General features: G+C 38.9%; 1 protein-coding gene and 1 long non-coding RNA gene across 3 annotated transcripts in view; one reads left to right on the top strand and one right to left on the bottom strand.

Moving 5' to 3' along the window:
• IKZF3 (IKAROS family zinc finger 3) overlaps window positions 1–17,018 on the top strand; it is a 91,507-nt gene that overhangs the window by 18,535 nt on the left and 55,954 nt on the right. For both annotated transcript variants that reach the window (XM_038547413.1, XM_038547414.1), the window contains exons 2-3: window positions 7,469–7,522; window positions 9,665–9,766. In XM_038547413.1, coding sequence (XP_038403341.1) covers window positions 7,469–7,522; window positions 9,665–9,766 — 156 coding nt within the window. The remainder of the gene's footprint in view (window positions 1–7,468; window positions 7,523–9,664; window positions 9,767–17,018) is intronic.
• Window positions 3,221–16,520, bottom strand: LOC111097358. The gene is made up of 3 exons (XR_005364398.1): window positions 16,446–16,520; window positions 13,367–13,470; window positions 3,221–3,409 (listed from the first exon to the last, which is right to left on the bottom strand). It is a non-coding gene; the product is annotated as an uncharacterized LOC111097358 (long non-coding RNA).

The following is a 17,018-nucleotide window of genomic DNA, read 5'->3' on the forward strand; positions in this document are numbered from 1 at the left end:
ATGATACCTTTAAAATTTTGCTTGATATTTAATTTTTATATTTAGTTTGATTTACGTCTTTTTTCCTGATCCAGAGTTTTAATGTTTGTTTTAAAGAAATAACTTTTCAGTGGTATCCCAGCAACAGCAAGATATCCTAAAATCTAGAGCAGTGCTGTTCAAAAAAACATTCTGTGATGATAGAAATGTTCCTTATCGGGATTCCTGGGTGGCTCAGTGGTTTAGCGCCTGCCTCCCGCCCGGGACTGTGATCCTGGATCCGGGAATCGAGTCCTACATCAGGCTCCCTGCATGGAGCCTGCTTCTCCCTCTGCCTGTGTCTCTGCCTTTCTCTCTCTGTCTATCATAAATAAGTTAAAAAAAATAGATCTTTAAAAAAAAAAAAAGAAATGTTCCTTATCTGTGTTGGCCAATTAGGTAACCACTAGCTACATGTTCTATTGCATACTTGAAATGTGGCAGGTATGATTGAGAAACTAAATTTTTAATTTTAATTAATTTACATTTAAAGTTAAATTGCCATACATGGCTAGTGGCTACTGTATTGGACAATACAGTATTAGTATTAGTAACAGATCTAGAGCAGGGCTTGGCAAACTTTTTATGTAAAGGACCAGACAGATAGTGACTGTTTTAGGCTTTGTAAATCATATAGTCTCTGTTACAACTGTTTGACTCTGCCACTGGAATATAGAAGCAGCTATAGACAACACATAAATGAAGAAGTTTGGCTGTATTCCAATAACACTTTATTTTTGGATACTGAAATTTGAATTTCATATATTTTCAAGTGACACAAAATAGTATTCTAATTTTTTTATGTATTAAAAAAATGTAAAAACCAGCAGAGGAGGGAAAAAATGTAAAAACTATTCTTATTTCACATGCCATACAGAAACAGGTGGTAAGTTACATTTCACAGAACCTTGATCTAGATCGATGTAAAAATTCATGTGTTCATTCAATAAGTATTTTTTGAGTGTCCATCATGAGTGAGCACTATTTTGGGATCTGAAGATACAGCAAAATAGCAATAAAAAATACAGACAATGGGGTGTCTGGGTGGCTCAGTCGATTATGTGTCTTACTCTTGGTTTCAGCTAAGGTCCTTATCTCAGAATTTTAACATCAAGGCCCTCCTTGGGCTCTGTGCTGGGTGTGGAGCCTGCATGGGATTCTCTCTCTCCCTGTCTCTCTGCCCCCCCACCCCCAAAAATGTATGTGTATATATGTCAGGTAGTGACAATGAAGAGATTTTATGAAGAGAAATAAAGCAGGGTAAGAGAAAAGAAAGTGACAATGGAGGATGACATTTAATTTTTTTTTAATTTTTAGTTAAGTTTTTAATTTTAATTCCACTTGAGTTATCATATAGTATTATATTAGTTTCAGGTGTACAGTGTAGTGATTCAACAATTCTACACATTGCTCAGTGCTTATCACGATAAGAGTATTCTTTAATCCCCATCACTTGTTTCACCTACCCACAGAAGATGATGTTTTATATGGGGTAGTTAGGTAAAGCTTGTTTGGTAAGGTGACTTTTGAACACACGTCTGAATGAGAGAGGAAGTGAGCCACATGGTGATCTGGGGAAAGAGCATTCTGGTCAGAAGGGAAGGAAAATGCAAAGGTCTTGAGGCAAGAGTATGATTTACCTATTCAAGTAACAGAAGGGATGTAGAAAATAGAGGAGATTTATACTTAAAATTAACCCACTTTGGAATTCTTCCATCATTAGCACTAGTTATGTATAAACATAAGTATAGGAAACTATTTCAAAAGCAATATAGGGACCCTTCATTCTTAGCTTTCTAGAGCATTCTTTTGGAAAATATTTAAAGCTATATTGTCTGCCAGTATATTACAAAGACCCCATCAAATGGAACATTTTTGAGGGTTTTTTTTTGACTGAAGTTAAAGAAATTAATTACAAAATGATCCATTAAAAACTGAAAAGTTTTTACTGTACTTAGAAATATTTAACAGGTTTCTGGTCTCTCTGAAATTCCTTCACTCTCTATCCACTACTGGGTTTCATGTTTTTACGAGGACCTTTAAGTTTAGGTGGAAAAAATGTATTTCAATCTCTTCTGTCTTGTGTTTTATATATATATATTAGGAGCTCCTCCATGTAGCCTGATCATAGATGGTTTTAATATCTCCTTTAAGTTCTGAACACTAAGGTATCAGAATCTCCATTTTCTCTTAGAAACTGTGCTAAATTGTTTCTGATGTTCTCTACAACACACAAAGGTTGCTTGAAAGAATATTGAGAGCTATTTAAATGTCATTGTCAGAGGGTTTAAAAGGTTCAGGGGGCTGGGACCTTTTTCCTTTAGGTCACCAAATCAAAAGCCATCTTGCTTTGTAGTAACTAAAAGATATTTTCACATGAAGGTTGTTTATGTGAAACCTTTGAGCTAGTTTTCTTTTTTCCTGTTAAGAATCCCTTTAGTGTGCAGTTAAAAGTTTCACATTTAGCTTTTTAAAAACACTATCAAACTTACAGAAAAGTTGCGATACAGTACAATTTTTTTTTTCAGAAATTTTGAGACTAAGTTGCTAATATGATGCCTTATCACCCTTGAGTACTTTAATGTGCTAAAGGATATTTCTCCTAGATAACCACAAAACAATGTCCAAGTCAGGAAATAAACATTGATATATTACTACCATTTAATCCTCAGACTCCATCCAGATTTCTCAGTTGTTTCTACAGTGTTATCTACTGCAGGAGGAGTCAGCTCAGAATCACACATTGTGTTTAGTTGTCAAGTCTCTTTACTCTCCTTCAGTCTGGAACAGTTTCTAAAGTTCCTTAATCTCTCATGACTTGGACACTTTTGAGGATTACAAAGCCAGTTATTTTGTCAACTGTCCCTCAATTAGAATTCATTTTCTCATGGTTAGATTCATATTATGCTTATTTGGCAGCAATATCACAGAAGTGATGCTGTGTTCTTTTTATTATCAGATGGCACATAATTTTCATTTGTCCCATTACTGATGATGATCACTTTGTTCAGTTACAGTGGTGTCTACCAAGTTCTTCACTATGTACTGCTCTTTTCATGTTTGTAATGATAAGTATTTTGAGAGAAGCACTTTGAAACTATATAGATATTCCATTAATCATCTGACTTTCAGTTTATTTACTTATTAATGTCAACATAGACTCATGAATTTGTTTTTTTTAATGAGTTATAATCCCATACTATCATTATTATTTTGATACTTCCCTGTCTCAGATTTGGCAGTGGAAACCTCTTCAAGATAATTTCTATATCCTTTAACATATACTCTTCATTCTGTGCACACTTTCTTGCTTCGTGAATGTTCCAGACCCATCTTGTACTTTTTCCTGCCCCAACTGTGGAATCAACCATTTCTCCAAGGAGCCTGGTTTCTTTAAGTGGAAAATGATATGTAGAAGTTAATATCTGGATGCTAGAAGTTGTTGTAGTGTCACTGCTCCCAGGGACTCTCAGTGGACAGGGCTAGGGACTATATGTATGTATATCCATACATATCCATACATATATACATACACATATATACATATTTACATCTGTATTTTATATCTGTTTATATAAAGTAGAAATCACATGTGCAAGCCAGTACCTTCATTTCCAATACAGTACCACAGGGTTTTTTGGAATTTTTTGTTTTGTTTTTGTTTTTTTTTTTGCATTTGTAACTCCCTTTTCTGACAGAAAAATCTGACTCTTATTCTTGTTATATTTACTTATTTGATGAATTCTCCTTTATGTAATCAATCAGCCATTGCCACTACCATCCCTTCCTCAGCACTGAATGCTTTTCGTGCCTCATTTGGGTTCTGACATCCTGCACAATAGCTCCTGTGCTATGTGGACACTCTTTACGCTTTCTTTGGCTCTGACACCTCCATGCAAGGCTGTCCCTAGTATATCGATGCCCTCTACCCCACTCAAGTTTTGACACTTTAGACTGGAGCATTCCTATGTATGGAAGCTTCCTCCACTGTCCCCATGTGAGTGCCTTACTCATCCCATTTAGGCTCGGAAAACCCACACCAGACCACCTCTATGCATGGATGTCTTATTCACCATGCTCAGGCTCTGACTTATGCTAAGCTGTCTCTTATCTTGGATACCCTTTTTATCCCTCTTGGACTCCAACATTCCAAGTTGGGCAGTTCTCCTGCCTGAATGCTCTCTTTAGCTGACTCAGGCTCTGATTTCCTATGTTGTCTGCCCTCCATGTAGAATTCCTCCTTATCTCATTCATACTGCCTACTCCATATGTCATACTCTTCAGGCTGGCTGGTCTCCAGCAGCCTGCCCTGGGTTGCCTCCCTTCCTTGTATAGATTTATTCTCAGCTATCTTGGGTTTTGACACCCTATGCCAGGGGGCCCCTTTGCTTATTTTAAAAACATGCTTTGCTGCCATCATCTAATGGATAATACGTTAAAATTTTAAAATTAGAACAGAATATAAATGTAGTGACTCTATTTTACAAAACAAAAATTGAAACGTGACTAGATAATGGTATTGAATATTTGAAATTAGTACTGTTTTGAACAGTTTTGGGTATATGATCTTCATTATTTTTTTTTAAACTTACCAAATCTGAGTTTTTTTTTTAAAGATTTTATTTATTTATTCATGATAGACATAGAGAGAGAGAGAGAGGCAGAGACACCGGCAGAGGGAGAAGCCTGACACGGGACTCGATCCCTGGGACCTCCATGCCAGAAGCCTGACACGGGACTCGATCCTGGGACTCCAGGATCACACCTCTGGTCCAAAGGCAGGTGCTGAACCGCTGAGCCACCAAGGGATCCCCTGATCTTCATTAAAATAAAGAACAAAGAAGAGGATCCCTGGGTGGCTCAGTGGTTTAGCGCCTGCCTTTGGCCCAGGGCGCGATCCTGGAGTCCCTGGATCGAGTCCCTGGATCGAGTCCCTGGATCGAGTCCCCGGATTGAGTCCCCGGATCGAGTCCCACGTCAGGCTCCCAGCATGGAGCCTGCTTCTCCCTCCTCCTGTGTCTCTGTCTCTCTGTCTCTCTGTCTCTCTCTCTCTATGTCTATCATAAATAAATAAATCTTAAAAAAAAAAGAACAAAGAAGATTTTCTGGCAATAGAAGGGTACCTCCTACTGAACCAGCCTTCGAACCGATAACAATGATAGATTCTGGACAAAATATGAAAAAAATCTATTACCTGAAAGCATTGGAAAATGTAAAAACCAACTTGTTTTTATATTTGTTTTAACCCACGGGTAGGCACCAATTTTGGCCTCAAGGTGACCAAAACTTGGGTAGATAATCCACAGTTACACTGGCTTAAAAAGCCATAGTATCTGCAGCAGGCTGGGAAGTAAAGAGGGAAATCTTGGTATGAAAAAAGAAGAGAGGGCTTTTTTTTTATCATAAATTCCCTGGCTGATCCAGATCTCTAGCTGATCCTTGAACCACACATATATGGGTCATGCTCTGAGCAGCCAACCTGAGACTAAAATATTGAACAGAGATTTATGCCTCTTCAAGAGACCAACTTGTCCCAATTTCCCTGGAACTAGAAAAGTTCTCTGATCTGGAAAAACCCTCAGTTTCAGTCATGCTGGGACATTTGGTTACCCTAGTTGCTGCTCACTACAGTGATACAGAATTCAAGTTTGAGTCTAGGCAAGTTAACTGCATGCTTTAAAAAGAAACAAAATTTCTATACTCTTCAGAGGAACATAACAGAATCCAGAATTTCTGTAACATATCATTTATAATGTCCAAGGTACACTCCAAAATTATTAAGTCATTTGAAGAAGCAGGAAAATGTGACCCATACTCAAGATAAAAGAGAATCAATGGTGGCTAACCCCAGGATGACATAGATATTGGAATCAGAAGGGAAAGTATGCTTGTAATGAATTAACAAATAGGAAATCTTGACAGAAAAACTATGACAAAAGAACAAAATGGAAATTCTAGAACTAAAAATTATAATATCTGAAATAGAAAACTCACTGGATAAACTTAACAAATTAAGATGACAGAAGAAGGTGAATGCACTTGAAGATATATCAGTGAAACTATTCAATCTAACAACACAGAGGAAGAAGAAACATTGGGGCAGGGGGAGAACAGAGCCTGGGAATTGTGGGAAAATATTAAAAAGTCTAACATATGTGCAGTTGAAGTTCTAGAAGGAAAGGAGCAAGAAGATGGAGGAGAAAAAGTATTTGAAGAAATAATGGCTGAAAATTTCAAGTTTAGTGAAAAATATAAATTTACAGAAGTTCAGCAATCCCAAGTGGGATAAGTTCAAATAAAATCACGCCTAGATATATCATAGTCAAACTACTGAAAACCAAAGATAAAGAGAAAATCTTGAAAGCATTCAGAGAAAAAGAATACATTATGTGTGGGAAAACAATAATACAAATATCACCGATTTCTTATCAGAAACAATAGAGCCTTGAAGGTAGTAGAATGCTATCTTTAAAGTTCTGGAAGAAAACTGTCAACCCAGAATTCTGTATCAGGTAAAAATATCCTTTAAAATTAAAGGCAGGGTGTTATGCTGTATGTTGGCATATCGAACTCCAATAAAAAAATATATACCAAAAAAATAAAATAATCAATCAATCAATCAATCAATAAATAAATAAATAAATAAAATTGAAGGCAAAATTAAATTAAAATCTTTCAAAAGGGACAGGATGGTTGCCTGGGTGGCTCAGTTGGTTGAGTGTCCAACTCTTCATTTCAGCTCAGATCATGATCTCAAGGTTCTAAGATTGAGCTCTGCTTTGGGCTCCACACTCAGTATGGAGTCTGCTTGCCCCTCTCCCTCCACCTTAACCCCCTTCCCCCACTCACTCATTGTCTCTCTCTCTCTCACTCTCAAATAAATAAATAAAAATCTTTAAAATTGAAGGCATAAAGATATTTACAAATAACGAAAACTAGGAAAAATTATCACTCACATAGTTGCATTACTCGAAATGCTAATGGAGGGATGCCTGGGTGGCTCAGCAGTTGAGCATCTGCCTTTGGCTCAGGGCGTGATCCCAGAGTCCCTGGGCCACATCGGACACTCTGCATGGAGCCTGCTTCTCCTCCCGCTTCCTATGTCTCTGCCTTTCTCTGTGTGTGTCTCATGAGTAAATAAATAAAATCTTTTAAAAAAATGCTAATGGAAGCTCTTTTGGCTGAAGAGACATGATATGAAATGAAAAGTACTAGAAATGTTAAGTACAAAGTACTAATGTTTTCCTCTTAATCTCTAAAATACAATTACTGTGTAGATAATTCCTTTTATCCTCCTAAAAAAGGGAGGATAAAGGTAAAGAACAGCCCTGGCTCTGAAGAGGAAATCTGCTAAAGCTCCCAAAATGGTATCCTTATTAAATTTAGAATGCTCCAAATCTGAAAAAAATTTACTCTAAGTAGCTAATATTTATAATCCTTTTCTTTTCAGATATAAAACCAAATGTGGAACTGAAAAGCAGTCAGGAAGAGTCTATGCCCACAGGTAACATCAGGTCTTTCCTCCCTAGAAATATACCTTTACTGAAATAACCAAAGGAAGAATAATATTCTGATCACAGTAAAAATGCTATAGAAATGTGTTAGAAAAAAATGTAGTCTTTCTGATATAAAAACAACTTGTCCATTTCAATTATATAAATTCTTCGGCATCATAGGGCCAAATCACACCCCACCTAATTTTGATCACTGTGGTTTTTTCCCTTAAAAATTTGTTTTTAACTTACTGGTTTAAATAAAGACAGTTCTTGTTGAACAATGTAGTAGCTTATGTTTTATCAACTTGTGCTGTAGATAGTGGTCAACAAATTTTTGTGTGTGAAGGGCAAGATAAGTAAATTTTTAGACTTTGTGGGCCATATATGGTCTCTGTTGTATATTCCTTTTTAAACAATCCTTTGAAAATGTAAAAACCACTCCTACTACCTGGGCCCATACAGAAACAAGCCATGGCTAGTTTTGGCTCTCAGGCCATGGTTTGCAGATTCCTGCTCTAGAATAAACTATAAACATTTCAGATTTCTTAGAAATAACTTCTGTGTTTTCTGGATTAACTCCCTTTGGATCAAAATTTATGCTATATTACAAAATTTATCACTTAAGTACCTTTTTGTTATTGTTGATTGTAACCTTATATTTTAATTGAACCTGTACATCATGTTAGTTGTTTAGGTGTGCACTTTATTTTAGTCATATTGAGCTTGAGAAAAGTGAGCTACTATTTAGAATAGTGTCTTAGAGTTCATAGAGTATATGTTACAATATGTAGAAATGAGAAATTTAACCTGTTTATAAATCAAAACATGAGTCCACAATAACCATGTTTTTAGCACCTTTTCATCATGGATTTTGTGAAATATATTTCCATTTTATTCCTGCATTCCAGCAAAAGTCCTGCTCCATGTGTTCAGTCATGGATGCAGCTGGAAGGAATGCCACTGCAGAGTTTCTAGTCACTTCTCCTACTTTACCTAGCTTAAATGCCACAGGATTCAATATCTTTGACTATTTTTTGTATGTAGTAGCTACTCAGTAATATTTTATTAAACATTAGGAAGGACATAATCAGTTTGATATAAAGTAAATAAGTTTTTAGTTGATTTCTTTTGTTAACATCTTTTTAAGCTACATGCTTGTACATGAAATAATACCTGCTACATTGTTCCTTTTCTTCTAACATCTAATATTATCAGTATTTATATAATATACAAATATACAAAAGTATATTTCTTTTAGACTTAATTTTTAATAAGTTTGCTGTTTATTTAAGCATGCTTTTATTATATCTGCTCTCTTTCACAAATGAATTCCTGCTCCTATAATACTTTGTCTGAGTCTACATTATAGACCTGTAATGTCTTGCATTCAGACTTATCTACATCTGCAAATTATAAGCTCCTTGAGGACAGGAATTATGACTTACTCATATCTGTAGCCTTGTTAGCATTTAGTAAATGTCCAAAGAAATAAAGGAACTCGAGGGCCAATATGTCTTCCACAGAATCACATTTATAATGTGAACAGAAAAGGAAAATAGGATTTCATATACAGTTGCTTATGGGTTTTCTCTCAGGAAAACATATTTCCTAAATTGGGTTATGCCGGTATTTTTTATCTCAGTATTTCTCATCACTACATAAATGCTTCTTGGTCATAAATAGCAATAGTGGGAAGCCTGGGTGGCTCAGTGGTTGAGCACCTGCCTTTGGCCCAGAACATGGCCCTGGAGTCCCGGGATCGAGTCCTGCATCAGGCTCCCTGTGTGGAGCCTGCTTCTCACTCTGCCTCTCTCTCTCTCTGTCTTTCATGAATAAATAAAGTATTTAAATGAATAAATAAATAAACAAACAAATAAATAAATAGCGATAGCATCCTACTGAATGTTGTGAGACATACCAAAGGAGAGAGTATTCCTGTCAGGAAGGAACATGAATGCATTTTAACTCTGGTGTACCCTGGGCATATTTCTGAATCTCAGGAGTTTTCACATGTATTCCACTTGGAGTATGTATGAAAGGGGCACTGTCTATCATGAAGAGATTATGCTGAAATGGAAGTCTACTTAATACATGTTTATAAAAATCCTTTAAAACTGGCCTGTATGATTAAAATTCTTTTTATCTCCTAGAATGTCCAGTGATTTTGAATGACTACGACTTAACCAAACCACATGAAACAGAAAATGTGGACAGTGCAGAAGGCCCAACCAATGAAGATGAAGATCTAGGAGGTAAGCCACTGCGACCGACTAAAAATGGTTATAGATATGGTTGAAGCTTAATATATGGAAGAAATCAGGAACTCTCCAAGAAAAACTTGCATTTGTGGGTTGAGTTGGGAATAATTAAGTTTTGTTCATTTTACAAACATTAATATTTAAAAATTTGCTGAAGGATATCAGCAAACTTTGAGAATTTAAGGTGTTTATTCAGTGTTTAAGTTATACCACTTCATTTTTAAAATGTTTATTTGACTCTTTTTCATTATAAAAATAATAACTGTTCATTATGGAGTATTTCCCCACCAACAACCAATTCTCCAATTCTTCAGACAGTAAGTGGGCATCCAACAATTCAATTCAATTCTCATACTAACTCCTGGAGTTAGCACAGAACCCACAGGTTAAGGGCTAAGTCCCACAAGACTGCCTTAACTTTAGACATCAGTTGAGTGGGCACCTGAGTGGCTCAGTGGTTGAGCCTTCAGCTCAGGGAGTGATCCCAGAGTACTGAGATTGAGTCCCACATCAGGCTCCCCATAGGGAGCCTGCCTCTCCCTCTGCCTATGTCTCTGCCTCTCTCTGTGTGTCTCTCATGAATCAATGAATAAAATCTTTAGACACCAGTTGAAACTACCAGGTCTCCATGTCACCTGCACTTTTGTCCAGCTTGGCTACAATGCAGGGTTTTTCACAACCCCTCCCCTCAGTTTTGACAAGTTGCTAGAATGACTCCCAGAATCTAGGAAAGCACTTTACTTTACTATTAGTAGTTTATTACAAAGGATAGAGCTCAAGAACAGTCACATGGAAGAGATGCATAGGGCAGGGTATAGGGTGGGAGGGCATGGAGCTTCCATGCCCTCTTTGGGCACACCACCCTGCCATCATCTTGATGTGTTCACCAACCCAGAAACTCTGAATCTCATTATCCAAGAGTTTTTATAGAGATCAATCTTTAGTCACCCCCCCCCCCATCACTTTGTCTTTCTGGTGACCATTCCATCCTGAGGTTACCTAGGGGCCTTACCCTAAGTCACCTCATTAGCATAAATTTAGCCATGATTGAAAGGAGCTTGTTATAAATAACAAAAGATACTCCTATCACTCAGGAAATTCAAGAGTTTTGGGAATTCTTGTGCCAGGAACCTAGGACAAGGACCAAATATATTTTTGTACTTTACCATAGGCCACCCACTGATCTTTGACCATGAATCTCTTATAGCACAAGAATTATAAAAGTCAAGATACTGGTGGGGCACTTGGGTGTCTCAGTTGATTAAGCATCTGACTCTTGATTTCGGCTCAGGTCGTGATATCAGGGTAATGAGATCGAGCCCAACCCCTCATCGAGCTCTGTGTCTGGCTCCATGCTCAATGAGGAGTCTTCTTGAGATTCTGTCCCTCCCTCTCCTTCAACACCACCCCCCACCCACTCACAGGCTTTAAATAAATAAATAAAATATTTTTAAAAAAATAGAAAAAAACAAAAAACAAAAAAAAATAAAAAATAAAAAAAATCAAGATACTGGCACATTACTACAGTCACAGTCAGTCATTAATAATTATTCCAGGGATCCCTGGGTGGCGCAGCGGTTTGGCGCCTGCCTTTGGCCCAGGGCGTGATCCTGGAGACCCGGGATCGAATCCCATATCAGGCTCCCGATGCATGGAGCCTGCTTCTCCCTCTGCCTGTGTCTCTGCCTCTCTCTCTCTCTCTCTCTATCATAAGTAAATAAATAAAAATTAAAAAAAAAAAAAATAAATAATTATTCCAGTCCATCACCATATCATATGAAAATGTTTCCCAGGGTGAGGCCATTCAAGCTTGCAGGTTTTGATTTTGTCAGGTTCCAAAAGCAGGAGTGGTCTCAGCAATATATGGCTTCATCTTTTCAGCATCTAGTATAATTGAGCTGAGAGGCAATATTTATTATTCTCTTGCTCTGAGCCTTTCTTGAGATTTTAGTATAATACTGAATTTCCTTCATTATATAACCCATTGATTCATTTCTTTACCCTCAGCTACCATTCTTTCTTTTCATTTCTACCTGAACCTTTGCACTTTTGGAAGGAACATTAGGTTAAACTACTGTGCTGGTCTAGAGGATGGATGGCTCAGTGGTTGAGTGTCTGTTTTTGGCTCAGGTTGTGATCCCGGGGTCCTGGGATTGAGTCCCACTTCGGGCTCCCCGAAGGAAGCCTGCTTCTGCCTATGTCTCTGCCTCTCTCTCTCTGTGTCTCTCATGAATAAATAAAAAATCTTTAAAAACAAACAAACTAGGCAGCCTGGGTGGCTCAGCGGTTTAGCACCACCTTCAGCCCAGGGCATGATCCTGGAGACCTGGGATCGAGTCCCATGTCGGGCTCCCTGAATGTAGTCTGCCTATGTCTCTGCCTCTCTCTGTGTCTCTTATGAATAAATAAATAAAATCTTTAAAAACAAACAAACTACTATGCTGGTCTAGATTGCAAGCAACAATACTAGTCAAGCAAGTGCCTTCCCATCAATCCACTCCTGATCCTATAGAGTAGAGTTACTTAGGTACAGAACCAGCAGGCTCTTTTTGCCACTAACAATAGAGCTTCATTCACTGTTAACTCCAGTTGGGGAAATGGAGTGAAGGCACAACCTGCCCTATCAAACCTTTAAAAATTCTGACATAAAGGTTTAAAACTATAGTTACTGGGCAGCCTGGGTGGCTCAGCAGTTTAGCGCCACCTTCAGCCCAGGGTGTGATCCTGGAGACCCAGAATAGAGTCCCCTGTTGGGCTCCCTGCATGGAGCCTGCTTCTCCCTCAGCCTGTCTCTGCCTCTTTCTCTCTCTCTCTCTGTGTGTCTCTCATGAATAAATAAATAAAATCTTAAAATAAATAAATAAATAAAACTATTGTTACATTTCTTGTCTAGGGATCATGTCTGTTTCCAGCACTTGTTGAAGCACTAGTCCCATGACTACTGCATCAAGTAGGAAAGAGAAAGTTGAAGTGATAAAGAAAAAAGAAAAGTTGAGGGAAAGAAAAATAGTATTGTCATCAAACTAGTGTCTTCTCTTGGGAAGAATTATAGTCATACCAATATTTTCCCCCTACAGAAAAAGTTAATAGCGTCCTCCCCCATTCTTCTTCCCCAGATCCACCAGAAAAACAGGAATCTGTCAATGAGGACACTCCCTTATCCCTGCTCATGCTGAGTGTGAGCGCACATTCTTAAATATACGTATAACAGCCCTTCCTGCCTACAAGTTCCCCTCTTTTAAACAACCAGTGTTAAGTTGCCTATTCCAAATCTCTATGAAACTGTTCTTCTGAGGACAATATCTCTCTGCCCATTTGACTTTATGGGCTGTAAAGTTTCTTGTCCTGAAGAAATTGGTGCAATATCTTCCAAACTTGTTTTTGTTGTTGTGTTTTGGGGGTTTTGTTTTGTTTTGTTTGTTTTTTGTTTGCTTTGTTTGTTTTTTGTTTTGTTTTGTTTTTTTGGTTCTCTTACCATTTGCATTTACCACCAAGTAAGCAATGCACAGTCCAGAGTCAGTGTCTATTCTGTCGAAACACATTTGTAGCACCCCTCACCCAGCTACTGGCACCAGTTCAATATCATTTACTTACCAGCTATGTGTGGGGCTGTCCCTCTGAGGAATTTTCCCCATAGCCATAGGTAGCCTCTGTCTCTCTTGTTGGCAGATAGAACAGTTCTTGTTGGCATTTTGAGCCTCAGAGGGTGCAAAAGGAGTATGTCCAGATTCAGTCCTCTGTATTGCTATGGTCCCCAAATATCTACTCCTTCCATGGACCCAGGTGGCCACTTCAAGTAAGTACACTGCGATCTCCACTTGTTTCCAGTCACCTTCCAAACCCGGAAGGGAATTCTGTTGGGCATTGACATACTTACTTTAATGTACCCCTCAAATTCCTATAGTGGGGGCACCTGGGAGGCTCAGTGGGTTTAGTGCCTACCTACAGCTCAGGTCATGATCCCAGGTCCCTAGGATCAAGCCCCACGTTGGGCTCCCTGCTGAGCAGGGAGCCTGCTTCTCCCTCTCCCTCTGCAGCTTCCCCTCTTTGTACACATGCTCACACACACACTCTCTCTCTCTCTCTCTCTCTCTGTCAAATATAAATAAATAAAATCTTATTTAAAAATCCCTAGTGGGATCCCTGGGTGGCGCAGCGGTTTGGCGCCTGCCTTTGGCCCAGGGCGCGATCCTGGAGACCCGGGATCGAATCCCACGTTGGGCTCCCTGCATGGAGCCTGCTTCTCCCTCTGCCTGTGTCTCTGCCTCTCTCTCTCTCTCTCTCTCTCTCTCTGTGACTATCATAAATAAATAAAAATTAAAAATAAATCCCTAGTGATTTCTGTATTGTCATGGCCTATATGGGCATCCCTTTAAAAGACCAGTTTTCCTTCTGCCTATCCCTGTGGCGAGGCCACTGGCCATCACTCGAGTTAGGTAAAAACCAAAATGTAGATAGAGGCTTTTGTCATTGATCCATCCTTCCATCACTACTAGGAAAACAGCATGAAATTCATCTACTGAGTTCATTTGTTTTTGCATCTTCAGTCAGAGTGGTGGTCCTCCAAACAGGATATTGTTCGTTTACCTTGGAATTGCCACCCATAAACCAAGCAGCTCTATGTTGTTCAGTCTAGATCTGCTTTTGGGGCACTGTCCAAGTAATGATACAGCCTCATATGATTCCAAAGTCAGTCCTGAGGAAAAGAGGCTCACTGCTTGTGAGTACCTCCTGCTTGCATTCCTCAGGTAGCATAATCCTGTATAAACCATTTCCGTCTTAGTATGGAACTCTCCTGGGCATTGCCCTCCCAGAAACCTTAAGCATTTCTGTGACATTACCTAAGACATGGGCATTTTAGATGTTAAGATTGCTTTTGTACTGCAGTCATAGGGGCAGTTTCAATTAATATCCAATAGCAGGCTACTAATTGCTTCTCAAATGGAAATCTCCTTTCCATAATCCCAATAGTTGTTGATGGGAAGCAGTCACAGGCTTTTGCCATAAACTTCAATCTATGCTCCACATAGAGCTACCACACAGAAACTGTTCCCATTAGCACTGCCACTTCTCATTTACACTGTGGACTGGGGCAATCTTATCCATCCCCATTCAGCATGTCCAATTAATAGGACAGATTTACATGCTTTCTGTTTTACAGAAACAATTAATACCCAGTCACAGACAATGTCCATGCCCATAATACATTCAAATAAAAGAGATGCAGCCACTTCAGACATACCAGCTTTCTTTCAGACTTTTACCTTAATCCTTCAACCCTTCCATTCCTAACTGTGACCTATCAACAGGTTTTGGTTTTATAAAATGAGGTGAGGGAGAAGTTCCCCAGTCAGACATAATATCCATTCTCATAACAGTTTCAGGTGAAGGAGACACAATTTATTCACAAATAGCTTATTTAAACGTTCCTTTCCATCTAAGCCTCCACCTTAATCCTGTCAACCCTTATAAACATTTCTGTATTCTCTCAGTCAAATTGAAGCCCCCTGTAGGGCTTCACTAACAAGTTTTGGTTACTACAGTGAGTGAGGCTCCCATGTTGGGGTGTGGGGTGTCCCAGAAACTTCTGTGCCCCCTGACCATTTCACCCTTTCATGTGCATAAGGCTTTGGTCCCTAGTGAGAGGCTGAGCCCTGTTCTTTTGTCATGACAAAGATTAATCTGCCCGACTATTGCCCTAGCTGATTTCAGATCAAGTTTCTGTTTATAATCTTTGCCTTCTGGCTTTGTAAGTTCCTTTACTCTGGAGCAATAGAGCAAACTTGTTTGGGGCCCTTTAATGGAGAAAGTCCCTTTGGTCCACCCAACCTTGCATAGTGCTGTCTTAAGACCTTTGTTTCAAACCCCTCAATGTCTGTTTCTTTATTCTGTTTCTTTATAACAATCTAAAGATTTTCAGTCCGATGAGTCCTTTGACTCTCCCCCTTTCTTTTTTCTTCTTTGTTTTGGCCTTACCAGTGTTCCCTTTATTCTTTTTTTTCTTAATAACCATTTACAATTTTCCACCTTGCTGGGACAAGTCCCTTGACTCTCCCTTCTGCCCCTCCTCATTTTCTTGTTAATTACCTAATGTTTTGGGATCCCTGGGTGGCGCAGTGGTTTGGCGCCTGCCTTTGGCCCAGGGCATGATCCTGGAGACCCGGGATCGAATCCCACATCGGGCTCCCGGTGCATGGAGCCTGCTTCTCCCTCTGCCTGTGTCTCTGCCTCTCTCTCTCTGTGACTATCATAAATAAATAAAAATTAAAAAAAAAAAAATTTAATTACCTAATGTTTTTATTAGCATCTCTAAGACCCAAGAGGGGAGGGTAAAATAGCAGATTCACTCTGGTTTCTTTTACTGTTGCTTGATTTTGCAGCAGGAAGATTACATGGCATGCCCATGCCAAAGGGGTTCCCTGTTCTGACTTTGTTTTCTTAGATTCTGTATTTGTCTCTTTGGCATCCACTCATCACAGGACCAGTTTTATTAACTGTACTGTCTTTCTGTATCTTGGACGCTTTGATATTTGGGGTCCTTACAGACCCAGGGAAAGCCTGCTTTTCCCAGGGATAGCCAATTCTTATAGATAGCAGAGGAGTTAGCCAGGATCATTCTTTTCATACACAAACCAACCAGTCCAGAACCTGTGCCTCCCAACCATCTCCTTACCTAATTCTCATACACCAAGGTAATATTTCCTCTGCTCCAAATCATCCCACAGCCAAGTATATCAGATAACTAGAGACCATTCTGTGTTCTAGAATCTGTCAGGATTATTCAAACCAACCAATCCTAAACTGTTTACTCTGCCTGCCTTGCCTTTTCTCAGAAACTCCAATAAAAACTCTGGCCTAGGAGGATTTCCTTCACTGCTCTTTTCTGCCTCCCGACTGACACTGGTGCTTTCCCCTGTGGCCCTGTGTGGCATGTGGCAATACCCCCTCTATGGGTCTCGTGAATATAAAAAATTTCTTCCTTCCAATTTTTGTTCTTATCTCCTCCTGTGGCTTTACTAACTTCACCATACCATGTCCAATATGCACATTCTTAGAACACCCCCTTAAACCAGTTATCATGACCTGGATAACTGGCATATTTAAGGAGTAAATATGTCTGTTATCATAAAGCCAGTCCCACATAGCTTTTTTTTTTTTTTTTTTTTTTTAGAATTTTTATTTATTTATTCATAGAGACAGAGAGAGGGGCAGAGACACAGGCAGAAGGAGAAGCAGGCTCCACGCA

Source organism: Canis lupus, chromosome 9 (genome assembly GCF_011100685.1).
Source record: "Canis lupus familiaris isolate Mischka breed German Shepherd chromosome 9, alternate assembly UU_Cfam_GSD_1.0, whole genome shotgun sequence".
In the NCBI taxonomy this organism is placed as follows: domain Eukaryota; kingdom Metazoa; phylum Chordata; class Mammalia; order Carnivora; family Canidae; genus Canis; species Canis lupus.